Below are 25000 nucleotides of genomic sequence, written 5' to 3' on the forward strand. Positions count from 1 at the left end.
TGACGCCCCCGACCCCATGAAGACAGCCTGGCAGCCAGCCTGCCACGCATTCCTGCCAGCTGTCGTGCCGCCCGTGAGTGGCTTGAGCTGCTACAGACTGCGAACTGTTGGCCACGGCACACAGCATTAGACTTTTTATGTTGATTTCGGTATGAAACCATTGCTTTGTGTGCTTTTAAGAAAACTGAGTTTTTTGGAAAAGATATTCAGCCCTCAAAGAGTTAAGCTTCTCAAGTTGAATTGTTAAGCAGAGTGAAGAAAACATGAAAGCCGTGTGACAGGGACACTCACCAAAGGATCACGGGAGAGTCATACTGTCATGTCATCTCTGTCACGTCTCTCATTTACATGTTTAATTAATTAGAGGCAAAGGTTGATTAATAATCACAGTGTCCACCATTTGCATTCTGACTCTTCCTGATTATTCCCTATTCACCCCCCATGCTTGGGCTACACCTCTTGAAACAGATGAATTCTGCATGGATTTGATCTTCTTACAGTGGTCTGACTTCTTTTCATTTAACCTTGAAGGTCTAATTTTCTTACTCTTCCTTTCACGCCACCTGAAGGAGGATAAGAAAATCGTTCACGGAAACATCCGGGCAAAGAATCTGCTCCTGTCCAGGGAAGGAGACGCGACGACAGGAAGCCCCCCATTTATCAAGCTGAGCGACCCGGGGATCAGTGTGGGAGTGCTGACCAGGGAAGGTAAAGTGCATGGCTTATTAACATTTATGCGCTATAAAACTCCAAAAATATCGAAATGTATTCAAATACGAGTAGGCCCTTTTTGGCTGCCATGTTTTTTGTATGAGTGTATAAGTATGGAATCCTCTTGTCTGAATTTTGAGAATATTGTTTAGGTAGAACTTCTCAGTAAAATAAGAGCACAATGGGCAATAAATAGTCCTTATCACTATGACATTGACTGGAAGAAAAGGGGTGTAGAAAAATCCATAAAATGTAATGTAACACGCATAACATTTGCAAAGGTAACAGCCTTGTTTATAATACTTGGTGTGGATTTGAACGTGAAAATTCATGCACTCCATAAACCAGGAAAATGCGTAATCAGATTTATAAAACCCGTCGTACACACATTTCTACAGAATTTACCCTAATAAGTCACAATCACCTTGTAAATGTGCGTTCGTGAATTCAATGATAATCAACCTCATACACATCCAGAGCAGCCCCCCGCCACCACCCCCCGTTTGACGCATCGAGACCCTACCATATCTGGCTGTGTGGCATTGTGGTGTCACTCCTGTGTGTTATGAGGGTCCGGGAAAGGCATAAGGTGCCAGTGTCTGAGCGGGTAGCCACTATCGCCTGGCACATGTTAATGGCCACTGTTGTGGTTACAATGAATAGCACAGGCCAGGTGCAGCACTCGGGGTCAGTCAGTTCCCTTACTGACAAGCCATTCATCACGTACATTTCATTTACCACCACGTATATAATTGTGATGTTTAATTCTAGGTAATCAATGGGTTGAGATTCGGACGGCCGGCTCCATGTTGGTCATACATGCCAATAGGAATTTCATTTCAATGTAGAAACGGGACAATAACTCTGAAATTATCGCATGACACAACATTTGTTATTAAAGCAAAACCTTACGCTTTTTTGAAAAAGCAGGCCATTGCTAAATATTATCCATCCATCCATTTTCCAACCCACTGATTCCAAACACAGGGTCACGGGGGTCTGCTGGAGCCAATCCCAGCCAACAGGGTGCCAACCCACCACAGAACACACACACACACACACACACCAAGCACACACATTAGGGACAATTTAGGATCGCCAATGCACTTGACCTGCATGTCTTTGGACTGTGGAAGGAAACCCACGCAGACACGGGGAGAACACACACGGAGGACCCGGGAAGTGAACCACAGGTCTCCTTACTGTGAGGCAGCAGTGCTACCCACTGCACACCCTGCCACCCAACTAAGTATTATAAAAATAATGAAAATAATATAATAATACATTTTATTTAGATAGTGCCTTTCCCATGCTTAAGGTGCTATATAATAGACAAAAAGATATAGATAGATAGATAGATAGATAGATAGATAGATAGATAGATAGATAGATAGATAGATAGATAGATAGATAGATAGATAGATAGATAGATAGATAGATATGAAAGGCACTATATAATAGATAGATAGATAGATAGATAGATAGATAGATAGATAGATAGATAGATAGATAGATAGATAGATAGATAGATAGATAGATAGATAGATAGATATATGAAAAGCACTATATAATAGATAGATATGAAAGGCACTATATAATAGATAGATAGATAGATAGATAGATAGATAGATAGATAGATAGATAGATAGATAGATAGATAGATAGATAGATATGAAAGACACTATATAATAGATAGATAGATAGATAGATAGATAGATAGATAGATAGATAGATAGATAGATAGATAGATAGATAGATAGATAGATAGATAGATAGATAGATAGATAGATAGATAGATAGATATGAAAGGCACTATATAATAGATAGATAGATAGATAGATAGATAGATAGATAGATAGATAGATAGATAGATAGATAGATAGATATGAAAGGCACTATATAATAGATAGATAGATAGATAGATAGATAGATAGATAGATAGATAGATAGATAGATAGATAGATAGATAGATAGATAGATAGATATGAAAGGCACTATAAGATAGATAGATAGATAGATAGATAGATAGATAGATAGATAGATAGATAGATAGATAGATAGATAGATAGATAGATAGATAGATAGATAGATAGATATGAAAGGCACTATATAATAGATAGATAGATAGATAGATAGATAGATAGATAGATAGATAGATAGATAGATAGATAGATAGATAGATAGATAGATAGATAGACAGATACTGTGGTGGGTTGGCACCCTGCCCAGGATTGGTTCCTGCCTTGCGCCCTGTGTTGGCTGGGATTGGCTCCAGTAGACCCCCGTGACCATGTGTTCGGATTCAGCGGGTTGGAAAATAGATAGATAGATAGATAGATAGATAGATAGATAGATAGATAGATAGATAGATAGAAATAAGTAGATTGATGTAAAACGTAGTGGAGATCATACAGATTCTCTAATGCTGATATTTATGTATTTATTTATTTGTGCATGTATGTATTTATGTATTTATTTCCCGTTGTTTCTTTTAACTTGTAGTGGTTTGGGACCGTATCCCATGGGTGGCTCCTGAACTGGTTGAGTGCCCAGCGCTGCCAGTGCTGGAGTCAGACAAATGGAGCTTTGGCGCCACGCTGTGGGAGATCTTCAACAGCGGTGAGGTGCCTCTGCTCGGCCGTGACCTCGAGTCGGTGAGTATTACAACATGTCCTGCTCCCACACTAAAGACAAGAAAGCTGACTTGGATGACTAAAATGTTTCCGGCCTCACCTCCCTGCTCTTATCTCTCTGGCGTATGACACCCACTGTCTCTAGAATGAGAGGAATGTTAACGGAGTTGCTTCGTTCATCACTCTGATGTGTTAATGTCAGTCTGGAGCAGCACCAGTGGATCCATATCAGGAAAGAAGACTTTCTTTGAAGAAACTCAGAGAATAACCTCAATGTCTGTGCAGCTTCTTTTGATGACTATTGCTTCAAATCTTCCTTATTGTTCAATAAGTGACAGCAACGTCACTCAAGCACAACTCGGGGCACAGGTTGCCATTTACGTTGCCAAAAATCGGTTTAAAATAGATTTTGCCTGTGGTGTCCTGTGTGTTTAGAACTGCTCCCAATGTGCTAAATACAGGGGATTAGACCCTCCTAATTATCCCTTTGAATGATATTGAAACCTTAACATCGAAAAATTTTAAAAGATACCCAAGCAGATTTTATGCCACACGGAGAGTCAGGAACTCAGTTTTACATCTCATTTGAATTATATTACAGATGGATTAAGTACCTGTCTCTGCACTGTGGAGAAAGAAGGAGATGACATCATTAGCAGCAACACCCCCTCTCATCTCAGAAAAATCCATCCATCCATTTTCCAACCCGCTGAATCCGAACACAGGGTCACAGGGGTCTGCTGGAGCCAATCCCAGCCAACACAAGGCACAAGGCAGGAACCAATCCCAGGCAGGGTGCCAACCCACCGCAGGACACACACAAACACCAAGCACACACTAGGGCCAATTTAGAATCGCCAATCCACCTAACCTGCATATCTTTGGACTGTGGGAGGAAACCGGAGCGCCCGGAGGAAACCCATGCAGACACGGGGAGAACATGCAAACTCCACGCAGGGAGGGCCCGGGAAGCGAACCCGGGTCCTCAGGTCTCCCAACTGCGAGGCAGCAGTGCTACCCACTGCGCCACCGTGCCGCCTCTCAGAAAAATGTACTCTTAAAATTTGTAATTTACTCGTACTGGAAAAGTATTACAGTCAACTCCATTCCCGGTCCCTGGATGAGATCACCGCATGCACTTAAGTGGAGTGCAACATGTCAGTCCTGAAAGTTGACCATTCACTTACCCCACCTACTAGCCTACCAGTCCCTGTTTTTGGATATTCTGGTTTTTTGACGTTATTCTGGATAAAAGCACTGCTCCAATGGTGCCCTCTGTCTTCTCAGACTAGAAATACACTCTCCCATTTCTTCTCCTATATAGAAGCAGCGTTTCTATAAGGACCAAATGCAGCTACCTGCCCCACGATGGACAGAGCTGGCCAACCTTATCACCCGATGCATGCAGTACCAGCCTTCTCTGAGACCATCTTTCCGTGCCATCATCCGGCAGCTGAACAACCTGTTCACATCAGGTGAGTTTCTCTGATTCCAAATATTCGATATTCATATTTATTAATTGAACCCGGAATATATCATATATTTTTATGATATAAAATATTCCCATGACCATTTTATGTCACTAATGTTGCAAATATTTTGTACCACTAAGTCACTGGTTCTTAAATGTACTACTAGACAGCTGCAGGTTTTCATTAAAACCCATCTTTTTCATTTCTCTTGAAATTCACTCATCAGTTTATTTACCAAATCCAGAACATCCACTTTAATAAAAGGATAAGTGTCTGTGTGACCCCCCAATTGTTGTGTCTCTGTCATTCCAAAAGATGCTGCATAACAAACATTTTTAGTAATAAAACACATTGCATTTGTCATTCCAACACATGGCGTATCACAAACATTAACACCACTTTTACGATTCCCATACCAAAATGGCATATAACAGAGACAGATGCATTGCATTTGCCATTCCAACATACGGTGCATCACAAGCATTAAAACTGCTTTTATGCATCCCATACCTTATAGCAAAGACATATACATTACATTCAGGGCCACCACCACCATTAAGGCAAATTAGGCATTTACCTAGGGTGTAAATCATAAGAGGGAAAAAAATCCAGATGCACAGGTTAGCTACAGAATAGTCGGCTGGGTCACTAATAAGCTTGGTCGAGAGCGCAAAATAACCTTGAACAGGTACTGATTACATGGTGCACAGAAATGTTAGCACTGAGGTCTACGTTGAACCTGTGTTAGATGGGGTAACACATCTAGTACACCTTAACAAAAGGGTAAGTGTCGGAGTGTCCATCTGATTGCTATGTCTCGCTCTCTCATTCCAAAAGATGGCACATCACAAACATTTTTAGAAATAAAATGCTTTGCTTTTGTCACTCCAACAGATGGCGCATTATAAACATTAATACTGCTGTTACAGATCTCATACTAATTGGTTTATAGCAAAGACATGTGAATTGCATTTGCTAATCCAACAGATGGTGCATCACAAACATTAACACTGCTTTTACGAACCCCATACCACATGGCATATGATAGAGACATACACATTGCATGGTAGAAGGAAATGTTAACACTGAGCTCTATCTTGTGATTTAGATTTCAACCTGTCTTGGATGGGGTAGCACAGCTAATCCACCTTAATTAAAGGATAAGTATCTGTTTATCCATCCGATTGCTATGTCTCTGTCATTCCAAAGGATGGTGCGTCACAAACATTCTTAGTAATAAAATGTATTGCATTTGTCATTCCAACACATGGAATAGAAACATTTTCAGTAATGTATTTTATTACCTGCGGTGGGTTGGCACCCTGCCCAGGATTGGTTCCTGCCTTGTGCCCTGTGTTGGCTGGGATTGGCTCCAGCAGACCCCCGTGACCCTGTGTTCGGATTCAGCGGGTTGGAAAATGGATGGATGGATGTATTTTATTACTACAGATGTTTGTGATGTGCCATCTGTTGGAATGACAAATGCAATGCATTTTACTACTATATTTATTACAAACTACAATTCAATAGATAATACACTACACACATTAACACTGAACTGCACACAATACTCAAGATATGGTCTCACTAGTGCATCATATAGTCTAAGGATAACGTCCCCCAATTTATCCGTGTCTTGTGATCACACACACATTGTAAAATAGATCATACAGGTCAGTTCTGAACACAAAATTCATATATGAGCATCAGTAGGCTTTGCACCCTAGGAACCAAGTTACCTGAACTATTCTGTAACATTTCAGTCATTATATACCACTCTGATCTTTCTGATCATAAAATAAGTCATTATAATAGCAATTGAGTAGAAGAATCCAGAACTCTGCAGAATTGCAGCATTTGAGGGTTCCTCTAGAGTGCTGCCACTTTCTTTTGCACGATTTGGCTAAAAAACTAATCAGCATGTCATCATCAAGTTTTAAGTTTGGTATTTTTTTCGTTCAGCTGTAGACCGTCCTCAAGAAACTGTGACACACAGACAGACACACCCATCATCAGAGATATCAATGTTTTCAGTATCGGGGACCCTAAAACATTGAGATCAGTCGAAAACCGGACATCAAAATTTTTGTTGAATCTAAAGCCTTCATTCCTTCCCCATAGATAATAGGTTAAGGTGGGGAAGGGCGCAAAGCAAAATAGATAGATAGATAGATAGATAGATAGATAGATAGATAGATAGATAGATAGATAGATAGATAGATAGATAGATAGATAGATAGATAGATAGATAGATAGATAGATAGATAGATAGATAGATAGATAGATAGATACTGTACTTTATTAATCCCAAGGGGAAATTCCCATACTCCAGCAGCAGCATACTGATAAAGAACAATATTACATTAAAGAGTGATAACAATGCAGGTATAACAGACAATATCTTTGTATAATGTTAATGTTTACCCCCCCTGGGTGGAATTGAAGAGTAGTGTGGTGGAGGAATGATCTCCTCAGTCTGTCAGTGGAGCAGGACGGTGACAGCAGTCTGTCGCTGAAGCTGCTCCTCTGTCTGGAGATGATCCTGTTCAGTGGATGCAGTGGATTCTCCATGATTGACAGGAGTCTGCTCAGCACCCGTCACTCTGCCACAGATGTCAAACTGTCCAGCTCCGTGCCTACAATAGAGCCTGCCTTCCTCACCAGTTTGTCCAGGCATGAGGCGTCCCTCTTCTTTTTGCTGCCTCCCCAGCACACCACCGCGTAGAAGAGGGTGCTCACCACAACTGTCTGATAGAACATCTGCAGCATCTTATTGCAGATGTTGAAGGACGCCAGCCTTCTAAGGAAGTATCGTTGGCTCTGTCCTCTCTTGTACAGAGCATCAGTATTGGCAGTCCAGTCCAATTTATCATCCAGCTGCACTCCCAGGTATTTATAGGTCTGCACCCTCTGCACACAGTCACCTCTGATAATCATGGGGTCCATGAGGGGCCTGGTCCTCCTAAAATCCACCACCAGCTCCTTGGTTTTGCTGGTGTTCAGGTGTAGGTGGTTTGAGTCGCACCATTTAACAAAGTCATTGATAAGGTTCCTATACTCCTCCTCCTGCCCACTCCTGATGCAGCCCACGATAGCAGTGTCGTCAGCGAACTTTTGCACGTGGCAGGACTCCAAGTTGTATTGGAAGTCCGATGTATATCAGCTGAACAGGACCGGAGAAAGTACAGTCCCCTGTGGCGCTCCTGTGTTTTGGTGACCACAATGTCAGACATGCAGTTCCCAAGACGCACATACTGAGGTCTGTCTTTAAGATAGTCCACGATCCATGCCAACAGGTATGAATCTACTCCCATCTCTGTCAGCTTGTCCCTAAGGAGCAGAGGTTGGATGATGTTGAAGGCGGTAGAGATACCAATATTATGAGATTTAGCCATTTTTAAAAAAGACCAGCTGTGTGTGATGGCTCAGCACTTAGTTGTCTTCTTACGCAACATCCTTTCACCCCTCCCCTGGGGGTGTGGTTTCCTCACAAAAGACCAAATCACAGTAAAGTTTTCATGTCAAGTGGTAGGTTGTGTTTTTAACTTACTTTCTTATTTTTGTGAGAACTCACACAAGACTCACCCCTCACCTCAAGAATAATAATACCAGGGATATGCGATAAAATGAGTATTTCCAGATCCCTTTTGTTGTCACAAACCTGCGTAGGAAACACAGAAGGTGCAGATCAAAGGCTGGCTCCGTTTTTTCCTTTAGTGCACAAGTGTCTATCGAGTTCTCATTTTTTTTTTCTCAGAGACACGACAGAAGTAAGTTAAATTTGGATCCCCCATAAAAGACACAACTGGCTTAGGAGAAGATGACCATGATGAGCCTCCAGTATGGGCATTTTTTATAAAAACAATTAAGATAAGGTCTTTTTGAAGAGAATAACTTCAAAATCATAAGAATTTGGTGCAGAGCGAGGCCTAAGAATTTTCACAAAAGCTCCTGTGCTGATTAACTTATCACTCTGATGCTCCTTCCATTTTGTTTTCCAGATTATGAACTGCTTTTGGAGCAGCAGTACTGCCCCCAGCAGGAAGATACTTACTGGAGATACGTCAATCTATCTGATTCCCGGGACCCCCTGCTCTATGAGGAGAGGCACTTCCGCTATATTTACCTGTTGGGCAAGGTAGGTATCTTGGGAAAGGGTTACATTGTAGGGGTTCTTGTGGGGTCTGTGATGGTGACATCACACAATCACAGAAACCAGTTAGATAAACGTTCCAGAAAATGAATTTTTTCATCTGTTAAATATGAAAGATAAACTGGTGGGCCTTCAAATGGCGGGTGAATCTTACACATGGACAAAGGTGGAAAATTGTGGTCAGTAACTCAGTGAGGGGAGAGCAAGCATAAAAAGTCGAATTTGTGTGTGTGTGTGTGTGTGTGTCTGTCTGTTGTGTTTGATGGCCAATGGACTCAAATTATGAAGAAGACGGGCTGAAGTGTCAGACGACAAAATGGGAACTGCTTAACCTCCCTAGCGATAGACCTGAGCGTCACTCGTGTACACGTGTTAGTCCAGAGTGTCAGCCGGTCAATGGTATTAACACATCTCACTTAAGCGTCTGACTCGAGGATTTCTTGGGCAATGGTATAGACGTTGTAACAATTCGTCTCGAGCACTAGCCTGAGATTATTGCTACCACTATTCTGTCCTAGCTAAAGGCAGATGATAACAGGATAGGCCAATATCACACCTTAATAAATTTCCCGTATAGCCTTTATTCTAATAAAAACAATCCCTTAATATCAATGCATTTATAGGTCACTGCACACCATAGTCCATATTTATCCTTGCAGTCCATCAAATAAACAACAAATAGAAAAACAATCCCTTACACATGGATCGCCCCACCCGAACCTAAGTAACCCTTAATTTGCAGCGCCACACACATATACAGTACATGTATCTACACATCAACAGTATTCATTCCCCCAATTCCCATTCCAGAGGTAATAAATAGATCCGCAGATTGTCCACTGTAATACTCCCACAACGGCCGGCGAGCAGATGAGGAGTCCTGAAAATAGCGGACTATACATCCAATCTCCTCTTCGTCATAAAAGTCATACAGTCAGACTTGCGCCATGATCAAAGTATAGTAAGTCCGTTTTGATAGCTAACCCGAGTCCGTAGGTAATAGCGGAACGATCGATTCCCAGGTACAAAAGAGAAGACCATCCACCTTCTGACAGGACTGTAGGAGCTCCTAGGCTTTTCCCATGGCTAGTGCAGTAGCTGATCTGCCATTTTTATCAAACGATGTTCTTCTTTCACACCCCTTCTCCTCTTTTTTCTTCCCTCTAAAACGGCGCGCTTTATGCAAATGAATCCCCGAACCAACCGGAAGTTCCACCTCTGGGGTACCGCTGTCAATCTCTGTCGGAAGGCTGTTCCCCCCAATAACCGATCGACAGCAGAAAACATTATCTTTATGTGGCAGCGCTACAACGTGTCTTACGTAATTATTAGGCCTGATCGTTACCTTGGCAACAGTGTGGGCGCATCTTCATAATGACATAATGGTGTCTGGTAAGAAACATTTTTCAGCAGCCCAGGTGTTTCACGCTGTTGACAGTGATGCGGGCAGTGATGTTGAGGAGCAGTGATGACAAGGTGATTCTGTCGTCAGGCAGTGAAATTGAAAGGGACAGTGAAACCGAAAGAAATTGGGATGAGTCAAATAGGATTCGGATGTCCCTGTTTCAAATAAACCAGTACCACCTCGCTCGGATTTTGTGGGGCAGCCAGGAATAAAAGTGAACATTGATAACCAAGGTCCACTTACTTAATTGAAGTTATTTCTTGATGATGACGTAATCCAAAGAAATTAACCATTATGATGAATGTTGTTGTATGGTAAATGACCATACGTGTTCAAACATCATTATTATTATTCATTTCATATTATTACTAGGGGGTTCCCCCCTGCTCGCTTTGCTCGCCAACTCCTCTGGCCTGCGCTGCATGCCAGCCACTTCGCATCTCGGCCGCTCGCATTGTGAAGAGGGGGGCTGAACACACCCCATGTAGATGCGATCACTCCTCCAACACCCCCTCTTAAACGGTAATACAATGGGAAACAAATAACTGTTGGTTTTTTTTTACCTCCTCTTTGCTCGATCAGCTACTGGCTTGCTGCTGCTGCTGCCAATGCTGAATTTTTGTCATTAGGTCTCATTCGGTTTTTTATTTACTCATCTGTATGTTACTGAATGTTTGTTTCATCCCATCATCACATGCTGCTATCTCATTTATTCATGGCACAAACACTAAGTCACTTTTCATAACCACTTGCACTAATAATCTGTTGTTTTATTATATCTGTTATAGTCTTAGTTATAGTTGTTTGTTGCTTTGCACAAATTAGTTATACAGTTATAATACAAACTATTAGTTATAGTTATTTGTTACTTTGTTTAGAGTTGTTATTCTGTTTGCACTATTACTACTGTTCTTTTTAAACTCTTTACTACCTTATCTTTATTCCTCTTGTTGCACTGAGCATGTATATGACAAAAGAATTTCCCTCGGGATAAATAAAGTTCTTATCGTATCTTATCTTATCTTATCTTATCTTATCTTATCTTATCTTATCTTATCTTATCTTATCTTATCTTATCTTATCTTCTGGCCCTGGGCATGGTTCAATGTCTCGGCACAAAGTCTCGTCTTGCGGGACGCGAGTTCTTGATATTTTAGTTTATAATTTAAAAATGGAATCTGAAAATCTGACAACATCACATTAAAGTTTGATACATTCTGAAAAGAATGATAGCAAAAACATATATGCAGGTTTTAAAATAAGCCCAGATTTAAAGCGTGACAAAAAACGTGACATAAAAAGTAACATAATATTGTTGCACAAAAGAATTTTATATATATAGAATAGATTATTATTATTATTTCAAACATCATTGTTATTATTCATTTCATATTGTTATTACTAGTCATTTAGCCCGTTGCAATAACGGGCACTAGAACAGTAGTGCATAAACATTAGTAGGTACAGTCTATATTAAATGGCAAGGGACTTTGACCTCATTCTTTTTGTTGGTCGTATTTTTCTTTGTCTTTCATTCTTTCTTTTGTTGATGTTTACAGTAATCCCTCCTCCATCGCGGGGGTTGCATTCCAGAGCCACCCGCGAAATAAGAAAATCCGCAAAGTAGAAACCATATGTTTATATGGTTATTTTTATATTGTCATGCTTGGGTCACAGATTTGCGCAGAAACACAGGAGGTTGTAGAGAGACAGGAACGTTATTCAAACACTGCAAACAAACACTTGTCTCTTTTTCAAAAGTTTAAACTGTGCTCCATTGACAAGACAGAGATGACAGTTCTGTCTCACAATTAAAAGAATGCAAACATATCTTCCTCTTCAAAGGAGTGCGTGTCAGGAGCACAGGCTGTCAGAAACAGAGAGGAAAGCAAACAAATCAATAGGGCTGTTTGGCTTTTAAGTATGCGAAGCACCGCCGGTACAAAGCTGTTGAAGGCGGCAGCTCACACCCCCTCCGTCAGGAGCAGAGAGAGAGAGAGAGAAAAACAAAACAGTGAAAAATCAATACGTGCCCTTTGAGCTTTTAAGTATGTGAAGCACCGTGCAGCATGTCGCTTCACGAAGCAGCTGCACACAGAAGGTAGCAACGTGAAGATAATCTTTCAGCATTTTTAGACGAGCGTCCGTATCGTCTAGGTGTGCGAACAGCCCCCCTGCTCACACCCCCTACGTCAGGATCAGAGAAAGTCAGCGCAAGAGAGAGAGAGAGAGAAAAGTAAGTTGGGTAGCTTCTCAGCCATCTGCCAATAGCGTCCCTTGTATGAAATCAACTGGGCAAACCAACTGAGGAAGCATGTACCAGAAATTAAAAGACCCATTGTCCGCAGAAATCTGCGAACCAGAAAAAATCCGCGATATATATTTAAATATGCTTACATATAAAATCTGCGATAGAGTGAAGCCGCAAAAGGCGAAGCACGATATAGCGAGGGATCACTGTACTTGCTGTGCTGACCGTTCTTCGTGGGCTGCTGCCATGTATTGTGTGTGACAGTAATACTGGCTTGTACATTCGATGGCTTGAACGTCCGTAATATACCTTTAATTTTCTCTGTCGGTAATACAGGCGTGCGCGTCGGTAATATGCCTTTAATCTCCTCTGACAGTAATACTGGCTTGTATGTGGCTGTAATATGCGTCACTGTATTGTGTACCTTTAATTTCCTCTCTCAGTAATACTGGTTTGTATTTCCGTAAAACGCCTGTAACTTTCTCTGACAGTAATATCGCGCATCGCACCGTGCCCCGCGCATGCGCACTTCACCAAAAGACACCCACACACGGACACCTGGACGCACACAGGGATTTTATTAAAGAGGATTATTTGTATCATTATACTTTTTACACTTCTGACTCTGTACTTTTAGTATTTTGCACATTTTACAACAGTAGTTAACAAAAAAGTCATTTTTTAAGCCAAAAAATGCAACACATTTTATTTGATTTTGTAAGAAAAAATGTAAGGCTTACGAGTTTTTAAATGTGAGCCTTGTCAAGTTTGTTATGATTATTTACTGTGGATTCAGACAGTATTCAGACCCCTTTACTTTCTGCACACTTTATTGTGTTGAATATTTCATTTTAAATGGATAAATTACATTTTCTGCGGTGGGCTGGCGCCCTGCCCGGGGTTTGTTTCCTGCCTTGCGCCCTGTGTTGGCTGGGATTGGCTCCAGCAGACCCCTCTGACCCTGTAGTTAGGATATAGCGGGTTGGATAATGGATGGATGGATGGATAAATTACATTTTTAACCATCGATCCACAAAGTGAAAACAAGTTTTCAGAAAACATTTAATACACTCACCTACAAAATCAAACACATCTGCAGTCTCTGTCTCTAAGAGTGCAGAAAAAACCTTTGACAGAGTCGTATTGAACTACTTTTTCATTACACTGACACAAACTTGGATTTAGCCCAAACATATCTGCATGAATAAAATTACTTTTTACCAGTCCAGAAGCCTTAGTGCCTTTGACAACATGAATTCAGACTTCTGTCTAGAAATGTGATACTCAACAAGGGTGCCCTCTATCACCATTGCTTTTTACTTTAGCCACTGAGCCACTGGCTATTCATTTTCAAAATACAACAAACATAAAAGGGTAATTAGAGATAATGCTTCTTCATTTCTCATGTTGGTCGCTCACACTCTCTCTTTGTTCTCTTTCCCATTGTGTTTGCCTTTAGGGGAATTTTGGCAGCGTGGAGCTGTGCCGCTATGACCCCCTGGGAGACAATACCGGAGAACTGGTGGCTGTCAAAAGGCTACAGCAAAGCAAAAATGAACACCTGGGTCAGTTTGAGAAAGAGATTGGCATCATGAGGTCGCTGCACAATGAACATATCGTCAAGTACAAGGGGGTCTGCTACAGTATGGGTAAGATCAAGAATAGTACCTATAGGGAAGGACTACTCACCTCCATGATATAACATACCAGTGACAAACATGCCTAATCCAAATGAGAGTCACGGTGGGAATGCTGGCACCACTGGACCTAAGGCGACAGGGTACCACTGACACGCGGGATCTTTTCAAATTGTATAATCGTCTCGGGTTCATTTTTGCTCTACAACAGGGATCCTCATTCTGGGGAGCTGCAGTTGCTTCAGGTTTTCACTTTAACCAATTTCTTAATTAGAACCCTTTAATTTGCTGATAAAAATGTTTTAACTCTAGTTACCTAACTTGCTACGATTTAGTCCTAATTGCTGTGGACAGGTAGAAGAAATACAGAGTGAGTCCAGATAAGTATTTGGTGCCAGTCGGATCACCTCAATGAATCTTTTAGGCAGGTTTAAGTGCATGAGAGTGAAAGGCACAAACAAAACTGAACAGAAAGTGGCCTGCTTGGCTTCAAACGATATGGTCTTGTAAGGATGAGTCAGGATCGCAGAGCTCTGTCCCTGAGCAAGTGTGGGACCAACTGAGACATCTCCATCTCATGCATAACAAAATACATTCCACTAGATGGCACAAATGTTAACGCTGAGGTCTCTGTTGATTATTTCAATTTCAACCCATCTTAGATGGTGTAAAACAAAACGCAGACAGCTGTGAAGTGTTGGGGCACCCAAAGTCCAACAATGTGTAATATAAACAAAACGCAGGTTAAGGCGCATTGAAAAATGAAAGAAAAACGTCAAGCAGACGCAAGTCTCTTGAACAGATTGCTTTAATATGGTAGAGCTTCCTCTGTTAAGGACTTCCAGCAGGAAGGGGTGGGTCCAGGCAGGCGGACACCTGAACTGATGTCAGAGGGAGGAAGAGAAAAGGTGTTAGGCAACAGCGCCATCTTGTGTTCCAGTGGAGAATTACCATTAACTGAACCGATAGATAGATAGATAGATAGATAGATAGATAGATAGATAGATAGATAGATAGATAGATAGATAGATAGATAGATAGATAGATAGATAGATAGATAGATAGATAGATAGATACTTTATTAATCCCAAGGGGAAATTCCCATACTCCAGCAGCAGCATACTGATACAAAAACAATATTAAATTAAAGAGTAATAAAAATGCAGGTAAAAACAGACAATAACTTTGTATAATGTTAACGTTTACACCCCCACCTGGGGTGGAATTGAAGAGTCGCATAGTGTGGGGGAGGAACGATCTCCTCAGTCTGTCAGTGGAGCAGGACGGTGACAGCAGTCTGTCGCTGAAGCTGCTCCTCTGTCTGGAGATGATCCTGTTCAGTGGATGCAGTGGATTCTCCATAATTGACAGGAGTCTGCTCAGCGCCCGTCGCTCTGCCACAGATGTCAAACTGTCCAGCTCCGTGCCTACAATAGAGCCTGCCTTCCTCACCAGTTTGTCCAGGCGTGAGGTGTCCCTCTTCTTTTTGCTGCCTCCCCAGTACACCACCGCGTAGAAGAGGGCACTCGCCACAACCGTCTAATAGAACATCTGCAGCATCTTATTGCAGATGTTGAAGGATGCCAGTCTTCTAAGGAAGTATAGTCGGCTCTGTCCTCTCTTGAACAAAGCATCAGTATTGTGATGTGAATGTGAATGTGAATTTCCCCTTGGGATTAATAAAGTATCTATCTATCTATCTATCTATCTATCTATCTATCTATCTATCTATCTATCTATCTATCTATCTATCTATCTATCTATCTATCTATCTATCTATCTATCTATCTATCTATCTATCTATCTATCTATCTATCTATCTATCTATCTATCTATTGTAGCAGTTGAGGCGTGTGTCCACCTCTTGAACCCTCAGGTACCACTCCAAACACCAGATGAAAGTACAAGACTTCTTTATTTTGTAATCACGTGCACAAAGCACCCTCCACTCCACACTACTCATATAATCAATAAACTCACAATACTACTCTTTCCTCCTCGCCCAGACACTTCGCCACCCTACCTCCCAGCTCAGCTCAGTGTCTGGGCTTTCCCAGAGTCCTTTTATACACCCTGACCCGGAGGTGTTCCTGCCCAACAGTCCACTATTCCTTATTCCTTCCGGGTCAGGGTAAACAGTCCTTATCTTCAACCTGGAAGTACGTCATCTCTCCTGCTCACGTGACCAGGACGTACTTCCAGGTTATAGGGCACATATGAGTCCACAGGCTTCCCGACGGCAACTCCCAGTGGTCCCCAAGGTATCCAGCAGGGCTGTGTATAAAAACTACATAGTCCATGAGGCCCTGCTGGAACTCGGGGCACGTCCATGCTGTTGGGAGAGCACCTCCTGGCGGCCTGGGGGTGAGGGCCGGATTAGGAAGCCGGCAATCCACCACACTATCTATCTATTGGCAGTCCAGTCCAATTTATCATCCAGCTGCACTCCCAGGTATTTATAGGTCTGCACCATCTGCACACAGTCACCTCTGATGATCACGGGGTCCATGAGGGGCCTGAGCCTCCTAAAATCCACCACCAGCTCCTTGGTTTTGCTGGTGTTCAGGTGTAAGTGGTTTGAGTCGCACCATATATAGTCGCACCACTTTATACCAGGGGTCTCCAACCTTTTTTCCCCAGAGAGCTACTTTTACAAAATGAAAATGGCCGAGAGTTACTCCTGTTTTCTAACGTTTATTCTCATAGCTTATTTCAACCCAAACAAACTGAATAAGCTTGTTTTGCCTGAACATTTACAAAATGTTGGTGTCCACAAGTCACATTTTGCATTAAAAACATCACAAAAAAAATATTTAGTTTGCCTGCAAGTGCATTCTGTATGTCTGTATACATTTTCTAGTGTATCTCACACTATTGGATTAAAACATGAATGCTGTCAAAACAAAACAATGCAATTCCAAATCCACAGATCTGACTTCTTCATTTTTCACTTTGTCACATGTCACTGTGTCACTTTATTCACAGGTCCAGTGTCATGTGTGATGTGTTGTTTAGTGAGTCAGATGACTGGCACTGAGGTGTCTGGTGGAGTGGAGCCACTGAGGTTCACTCCTATGGAGTCATTTAAATGTTCGTCTTGTCAGTCTTGTTCTGAACTTTGACTTCATCACATTCATGTCAGACTCACAGAGGTATTGGAGACCCAAACAAAGCAGACATTTTCAGAGCTGCTTGGTGAAGATTCTTATAGTTATCTGGCTCTACTAAGCTCCAGAAATGCGGAGAATGCTGTTGAGACTTTAACTGCACATTATTTTGAAGGTTTACTAATATATAATATATAAAATCTAATGTCTGTCTGTCTGCTTTTCACGAGAGAACTACTTCACGGATTTAGATTGGGTATTTTTCTATAATTTGCTTGAACATTCCAGTTGCTTTTGCGACTTCTCTCATTTCTCTATGTATCAGAGTTTGCTTGTGGTACCGATTTATTTGTGCGAATCCGAGATTCACGCAATGGGCCAGGGGGGCCTTCCTCACTGACTCGCCAGCTTCGTGGCGTGTGCATTAACTTTGCTTAGCTAGCAAACGAGAGAACAATTGAATTCAACTTTGTTTGATATTTAAAATAAAGTGTTACTTAGGTCTTGATGAGTTTGAGTCCGGATATTCTCTTAAGTGTATGCCACATTGAAAAGAGAGATTGCAATTCAGATTGTAGATCGTGATTTTGTGTTAAAAGGATGACTTTTTGGAAAGATCGCCCCGCCCCTCGTTTGACTAATCAAGTTTTCAAATTCATGTAGGATTCATTAAACCTTTGGCGAACTACTTGGAAGGGGGTTGCGAGCTACCGACGTGTTGGAGACCCCTGATATATACTGTCCCCAATGCGCACACATGTGACAGTGGCTAACACAGCTAGTTTTATATATAGAGTGTGACCGGGTGAACAGACCAAGGATGCCAGAAAAGGTTTGGGTACCAATAGGGGAGCCAAATCTAAATGTAAAAAAAGGAAGAAAAAAAATTTGTTTAGTAGGCAAGGTACGGTACTTCAGTGGGAGCTCTGGTACTGTTGAAGTCCAGCTCCAAAATGAGTGCCTTGTTCTGGGGACCGCCCGTGTTTATGACATCCCAGGCAGAAGGGGTGGAGCTTTCTCCGGGTGCTATGGGCAGGGCTAGGAATTGTCCTCAGAACTGCGATAGGGAGAGAAGAAAGGGTTAATGTTAGCGCCTCTTCTTGTCCCAAATTGGTTTTGCTTACCTTCTCATTGCCTGAGAGGTGCACATGCATGACAACAGTTATCATATTTCATCTAAGAAATATTGTGATTGTACCTTTTAAAGAACAGATATTGAGGAAAATTGACTAACAGTTTCAAATTCTCGGTATCACTGCAAGCAGTTACCACTAGGCACTGGACAAATAAATGAATTATTATTTTTGACACACTACGCAAACAGGCCTTGGTGAGGTCCATAAGGCTCAGCAGCCTATTCTTGTAAATTGTTTTTTGCATTTTCTTATCAGTACATACCCCCGAGAATTACAAGATGGTTAACAGAACTGGCATTTTGCCACTAGGCTCCTATTAAATTGAAAATATTATCAAAGCACAATAACAATCTCATTAATACTCCCGTAATAATGAAATAAACTAACAGCTGGGGTCTGTTATATTGCAAATATTGTAAAAGCACAATAACAATTTTATTAATGCTCCCGTAATAAAGAATTAAGCATACAGCATATTTTATATCATAAAAGCACAATAACAATCTCATTAATGCTCCCATAATATAAAAATGAAGCATACAGCATATTTTATATTGCAAATATTGCAAAAATGCTCCTGTAATAAAGAACTAAGCATACAGCTGGGGTCTGTTATATTGCAAATATTGTAAAAGCACAATAACAATTTTATTAACGCTCCCATAATAAAGAAATAAGTATACAGCATATTTTATATTGCAAATATTGCAAAAGCACAATAACAATCTCATTAACATTCCCATAATAAAGAATTAAGCATACAGCATATTTTATATCATAAAAGCACAATAACTATCGTGTTAATGCTCCTGTAATAAAAAAATGAAGCATACAGCATATTTTATATTGCAAATATTGCAAAAATGCTCCTGTAATAAAGAACTAAGCATACAGCTGGGGTCTGCTATATTGCAAATATTGCAAAACAGCAGTAAAAATGTCACAACTACTCTTGTAAAAAATAATGTAAGCCTATAACTGGCGATGAGAGCTGTCACTGAATTTTGCACTGAATGATGGGCCTACACCGTCAGTTGGCAAACGAACGTTTTTGATATATTGAGCTTCCGGTTGAGTGGGACTGGTCGCCGCTGCTCGCTGGTCACTTTGTGATTAACTTATGATCTAATGGACTAAGCAGCTGTTTTCATTTTGGGCAGATTTATACGTTGAGTTTTATTTTTTAGTCATTTAAAGTTAGATTGATTTCTAGCTCGACTGGTGATTTAGTTGTGTATGGACTATTTTTCAGCCTAACCCTGCTTTGAGACTTACCTGGCTTTGTTCTCCAGACATCTGAGTTGTCTACATCTTCGCTTACAATGTGGACCGGTAGGATATTTATTTAGTTCGTGTTTGTTTGGTCCCTCCTGTAGCTCGCTATCCAACCTGTGATGGGACTGCTTCAGTACTCAACTGCTGAGCTCCTCCGACTGAGCCTCCACCAGTCCGTGCCATCGCTGACTGGGCTGTATCTCCACCCGGATATCGTATTCATCCCCCGGGGGAGATACGTCCACCGTGGGTCCCACCGGAGTCTCCAGGCTGACATTACAAAAATAATAAACTCCATCTGGTCCAGTTCTCGACGTCCCCCACGTAACTTAGGCAGAGTCGCTGACCACAGTGTATTAGCCAGTCTAGCCTGGTCGGCTAACACCGTTGCTAAATGCGTTTGCGACTCTTCAATTCCACCCGGGGGGGTAAACGTTAACATTATACAAAGTTATTGTCTTTTTTTTTCCTGCATTGTTATCACTCTTTAATTTAATATTGTTTTTTGTATCAGTATGCTGCTGCTGGAGTATGTGAATTTACCCTTGGGATTAATAAAGTATCTATCTATCTATCTATCTATCTATCTATCTATCTATCTATCTATCTATCTATCTATCTATCTATCTATCTATCTATCTATCTATCTATCTATCTATCTATCTATCTATCTATCTATCTATCTATCTATCTATCTATCTATCTATCTATCTATCTATCTATCTATCTATCTATCTATCTATCTATCTATCTAAATGTGATAACACCATTGTCAGCTTCGGTCTGTTGCTCTGTCTAATTTTAATTTTCGTATTTTAGTTTTGTTTATAATGTGTGTTTTATCTATTGTTCGGTGTCCTTGAGTTTTCAGCACCTACGGCACCTACGAATAATTAAAATGTATTATTATTATTTATTTTCATTTTTGGGCAGCACGTTGGCAGAGTTAGCTGGATATTCCGAGCATTAGTGCCTGGTCTGAGTCCTGCCTGCCTACCCTTCTGTGCACTTGGCACGTCCAATAAGGTTTTCCTTAAGATCTTCATATTTCCAAAAAAAAATTGATGTCTAATGTGCTAAAACTGAAGGTGTTGAGTGAGTGTGCCCCTCAAAGAGCTGGTACCCCCCATCTAGAGTTGAATCTTCTCTTGGGCCCACTGCTGGCTGAATGCACTCTGACTCCTTGACTTGAATTGGCATTAATAATTCATAGAGTTCTTCTGTGCAAAGAAATTTGCACAAGCAAAATTCATGCCAATACAATACAATTTATTTTTTGTATAGCCCAAAATCATACAAGAAGTGCCGCAATGGGCTTTAACAGGCCCTGCCTCTTGACAGCCCTCCAGCCTCGACTCTCTAAGAAGACAAGGAAAAACTCCCAAAAAAACCTTGTAGGGAAAAAATAGAAGAAACCTTGGGAAAGAGCGCATACTGTAGCCTCGCAGAGCCAGATGTATAATATATACAGTGTCATAATAATGAGACATCACACTGATAAAGGGTTGGGGCAGCCACCCGTATAATGTGATATCCTGGCTGCTAAGTTGTTTCTTCAAATAAAGAACACAGTTGTGCATAATACAGAGTCCAAAACAAGACTGACACATAGGGGAAACGGTTAGACTTTTAAAGGGGAAGACAGGAAGTGAGGTCGTATGGGTCTGGCTCAGGATCATCGGCCATTGGTTCAAGTCCGGACGTGACATCACAGGGGCCGGAGCCGGTTAAGGTCTTCTTCCATTGGCTCGGTCCGGAAGTGACGTCATGAGAGCCAAGTGAGATCTCCCGGGGAATGGTCTACAGGCAAGGGAAAAAAAGAATCAGTGTACTCTGCCACATCCCGGCATGCCTCAGAACTTCCTTCCCTCGAGCCCTTTAGCTGCCTCCCATGCGCATTTGTGTGACAACAGCATGTCTGGAGGACAACCATGAATTGAATTGTCCTTCAAACTGGGTGGGGATCAATTAGAGGGCTCATTGAGTGTCACATTTCTAAACCAATCCAACGCCTCATGAAGGCGGAGCTCAGAGTAGGGGCGGGGGGGATTTCGAAACTGCCATGAGCAGCGGTGCTCTCGTTAGCCTGGCCAGACAAAGAGAAAGCTTCTGATTACAATGAACAAGTCGAAAAGTTTCCAAAAGAGGACCCCTATTAAAAATATAAATCTGAGTCACAGGTGTGGAGAGCAAATTACATGTGTTAACCCTTAAACTGCCACATACTTTGTGGGGGGGGGGGGGGGTTAATGCACCCCCAGATGCCAAATACTCTTTTGCTGCACTTTTTAAAGAAATGTCACCAAGAAAAATGTTCATGCAAAGAGCATCACAATTACTGCAACAATGATTATGTTACACACTGGCAATGAACTGTAAAAAATATTTTAAAAGCTACTGGAAAAATCTCTTATTATATGTACAAGATGTGAGTGACGCCTGTAGTATATTGTAGTCTGGACCTTTGGGGATTCCGTAGTAATAAGGAATTATGGGTATTGGGAAGTTTAGAGGAAGTGATATAAAATGTAAGACTGTGTAACATGTACTCTGGGAAACGATCTTCGTAAAGGACCTGTTAAAGTTTATTACTTATAGCCTGTCTCGTCTTCTTTTTTTATTTTATTGGTACAATATTATTGTCCATAGATATAACAACACCATTGATGAAATTCAGTAAACCGCCGAGTCAACTGCGCTTGAACTGGCAGCACACAGAGGCCAACGCTGACGCTGTCAGGCTCGTCTAGTGTAGCGGATGAATCCCAGGGACAGTGATACTGATTCGCTAGGGCAGTGATTCTTAAACTGTGAGGCGGGCCCCCCTAGGGGGGCACAAAGTAACAAAAAGGGGGGAGCGAAGCTGTGAAAATAAGAAAACAAGAATGGAAAATATGAAAAATACATCTGTTGAAACCAAAACAAATGAACTTAAACTACATTCTGATACTAGAAAAATAAATATAGACTTAGATAAATGTCGCTAAAAGTTAAGTAATGTGAGATATGGCCGGCCATTCGTCCCGGCCAATACACCCAGGCTGCCAGATGGAGCCCTCCTTGCAGCATGGAGGTGCCCCAAATGCCAGCAGGGAATCATGGACAGTGGAGTTATAATGCACAGCCCTGCTGGATACCATGGGGGCCGCCAGGAGTCGCTTCAGGGAGGCCCAGGGATATATATTTTCCGTATAGCCCGGAAGTATTTCCAACTCACAGGAACGGAAGAAATGATATACTTCCAGGCTGAAGAAAAAGAGAAGTTTTTACCTGACCCGGAAGTGCTGGATAATCACATGGACTGAGGGCTCAGAAGCACTTTCGGGTCAAGGACTATAAAGGACTGTGGGGGATCCCAGACAGATGAGCTGAGTTGGGAGGCAGGGTGGCTAAGCGTCTGGGAGTGGAGGATTGTTTATTGGTTATTGTTCTTGGATTTATTGAGTATTGTGGAGAGGAGGGTGCTTTGTGCACTTATTTATAATAATAAATATTATTATTGGACTTTTATCTGGTGTCTGACGTCTGGTCTGAGGGTTCAAGGGGTTGACAGTGCCTCTAATTGTCACAGTAGGTATAATAAAATATGCATCTATGATATATCATTAATTACAAAAGAACAAATTGGTATTAGTGGGCTCCTTTCAAAAAAACGTTAGGGGGGCGCAATTAACACTTATGAAAACTCTGGTTGCAAATACTTAAAGGTTGAGAAACGCTGCACTAGGGGGCGCCAGTGGTCATGAGCTGGCTGCTCAACGAATGTACGGAACTGACTGATCAGCTCCAGCGTGTTTGCAAATTGCACTGGGAACCGGCTATAACCGGTTGCGGCAGTTTAAGGGTTAAAAATAAACGTAACCAGTAGCAAGTGAAAAACAACATTCTGTGAAGTCAGATTATGCATTGGCATTTGAAGACAGGTGGTTGTGAAGAGTGATGAAGTGTGATGTGATCAGATTATTGTTTCAATGCAGTGCACCGCACGACACACCAGGTAGACAGCTATGAAGAGTGATTCTGTGCTAAGTGCAGTGGTTCTTCTTCGCCGATAACCCTCCAAAGTCCAAACTATTAACAGATTTGTGAAATGGCGCTAGTGCTTGTGGTCAACCAATCAGCACAATTTATCCCCTGAGCCCCACCCACAACAGTTCTTAGTTGAATTAAAAAGTGCGTACCCTAAAGTGTAATAGGAATCAACTACAAGGAACTATAAACGGCCCAAGTTCCAGTGGTGGCAAACCTTCAAAAGTTCCCATCTAAAAGAGATTATTAAAGAGATTATAAAGAGATTGTCTCAAATGTGTCTTTACGTGTTATGCAGGTCGTCAGAACGTCAAGTTGGTAATGGAATATTTACCATACGGCAGTCTGCCTGGATACCTGGACAAGAACAAGGAATGGGTCAACAGCAAACGCCTTCTTTTATACGCCTTACAGATCTGCAAGGTATGTATGTTCTGTTCATGCCGACCGTTCTCTGTAACTAAAGCCTGAAGATCAACAATAGTCTACTTGTGGTGATTTTGCGACATTAGTGGAGGTTGCAAGCTTGGAGCTACAAGAAAGGTTAGGAGCAGGCGCTGATACAGCACATTGCCGCATCCACCACACAGCAAAGCAACTCAGGATCCCAGATTAGGACCTGAGTGCAACCATGCAACGGGTGACACCTCAGAACCACACCAGTTCAGGTGGAATGGAACAGTGGGAGGTTTTTTTTTATGGTGGCTGGAGTAGGGTTACCAGATTAGAAAATTAGAAATAAAATCTCTCTATATATTACTATATACTGTATATACATTTATACATGCCCCCTACACATCCAGACCAATATATTATATAAAAGTAGAGACATAAGTTAAAAACATAAAGCAAGGATTTTAATGGGTTATGAGGAAAACAAAAGTAAAATCATCCATCCATCTATTATCCAACCTGCTATATCCTAACTACAGGGTCATGGGGGTCTGCTGGAGCCAATCCCAGCCAACACAGGGCAGAAGGCAGGAAACAAACTCTGGGCAGGGCGCCAGCCCACTCCAGGGCGCGCACACACACACACACACACACACACACACACACACACACACACCAAGCACACACTAGGGACAATTTCGAATCGCCAATGCACCTAACCTGCATGTCTTTGGACTGTGGGAAGAAACCGGAGTAAAGTCATTTGAAAATTATTTAATACAAGCTAAATTAATTTCT

The 25000-nt window shown here is 41.6% G+C and overlaps 1 protein-coding gene across 1 annotated transcript in view; it reads left to right on the top strand.

The window, feature by feature from the left end:
* jak3 (Janus kinase 3 (a protein tyrosine kinase, leukocyte)) overlaps positions 1–25000 on the top strand; it is a 156257-nt gene that overhangs the window by 100770 nt on the left and 30487 nt on the right. Inside the window, exons 14-19 of the mRNA XM_051934977.1 lie at positions 570–708; positions 3214–3365; positions 4669–4819; positions 8818–8954; positions 14085–14274; positions 24108–24232. Coding sequence (XP_051790937.1) covers positions 570–708; positions 3214–3365; positions 4669–4819; positions 8818–8954; positions 14085–14274; positions 24108–24232 — 894 coding nt within the window. The remainder of the gene's footprint in view (positions 1–569; positions 709–3213; positions 3366–4668; positions 4820–8817; positions 8955–14084; positions 14275–24107; positions 24233–25000) is intronic.

The sequence above is a fragment of the Erpetoichthys calabaricus genome, chromosome 12 (genome assembly GCF_900747795.2).
Source record: "Erpetoichthys calabaricus chromosome 12, fErpCal1.3, whole genome shotgun sequence".
Taxonomy (NCBI): domain Eukaryota; kingdom Metazoa; phylum Chordata; class Cladistia; order Polypteriformes; family Polypteridae; genus Erpetoichthys; species Erpetoichthys calabaricus.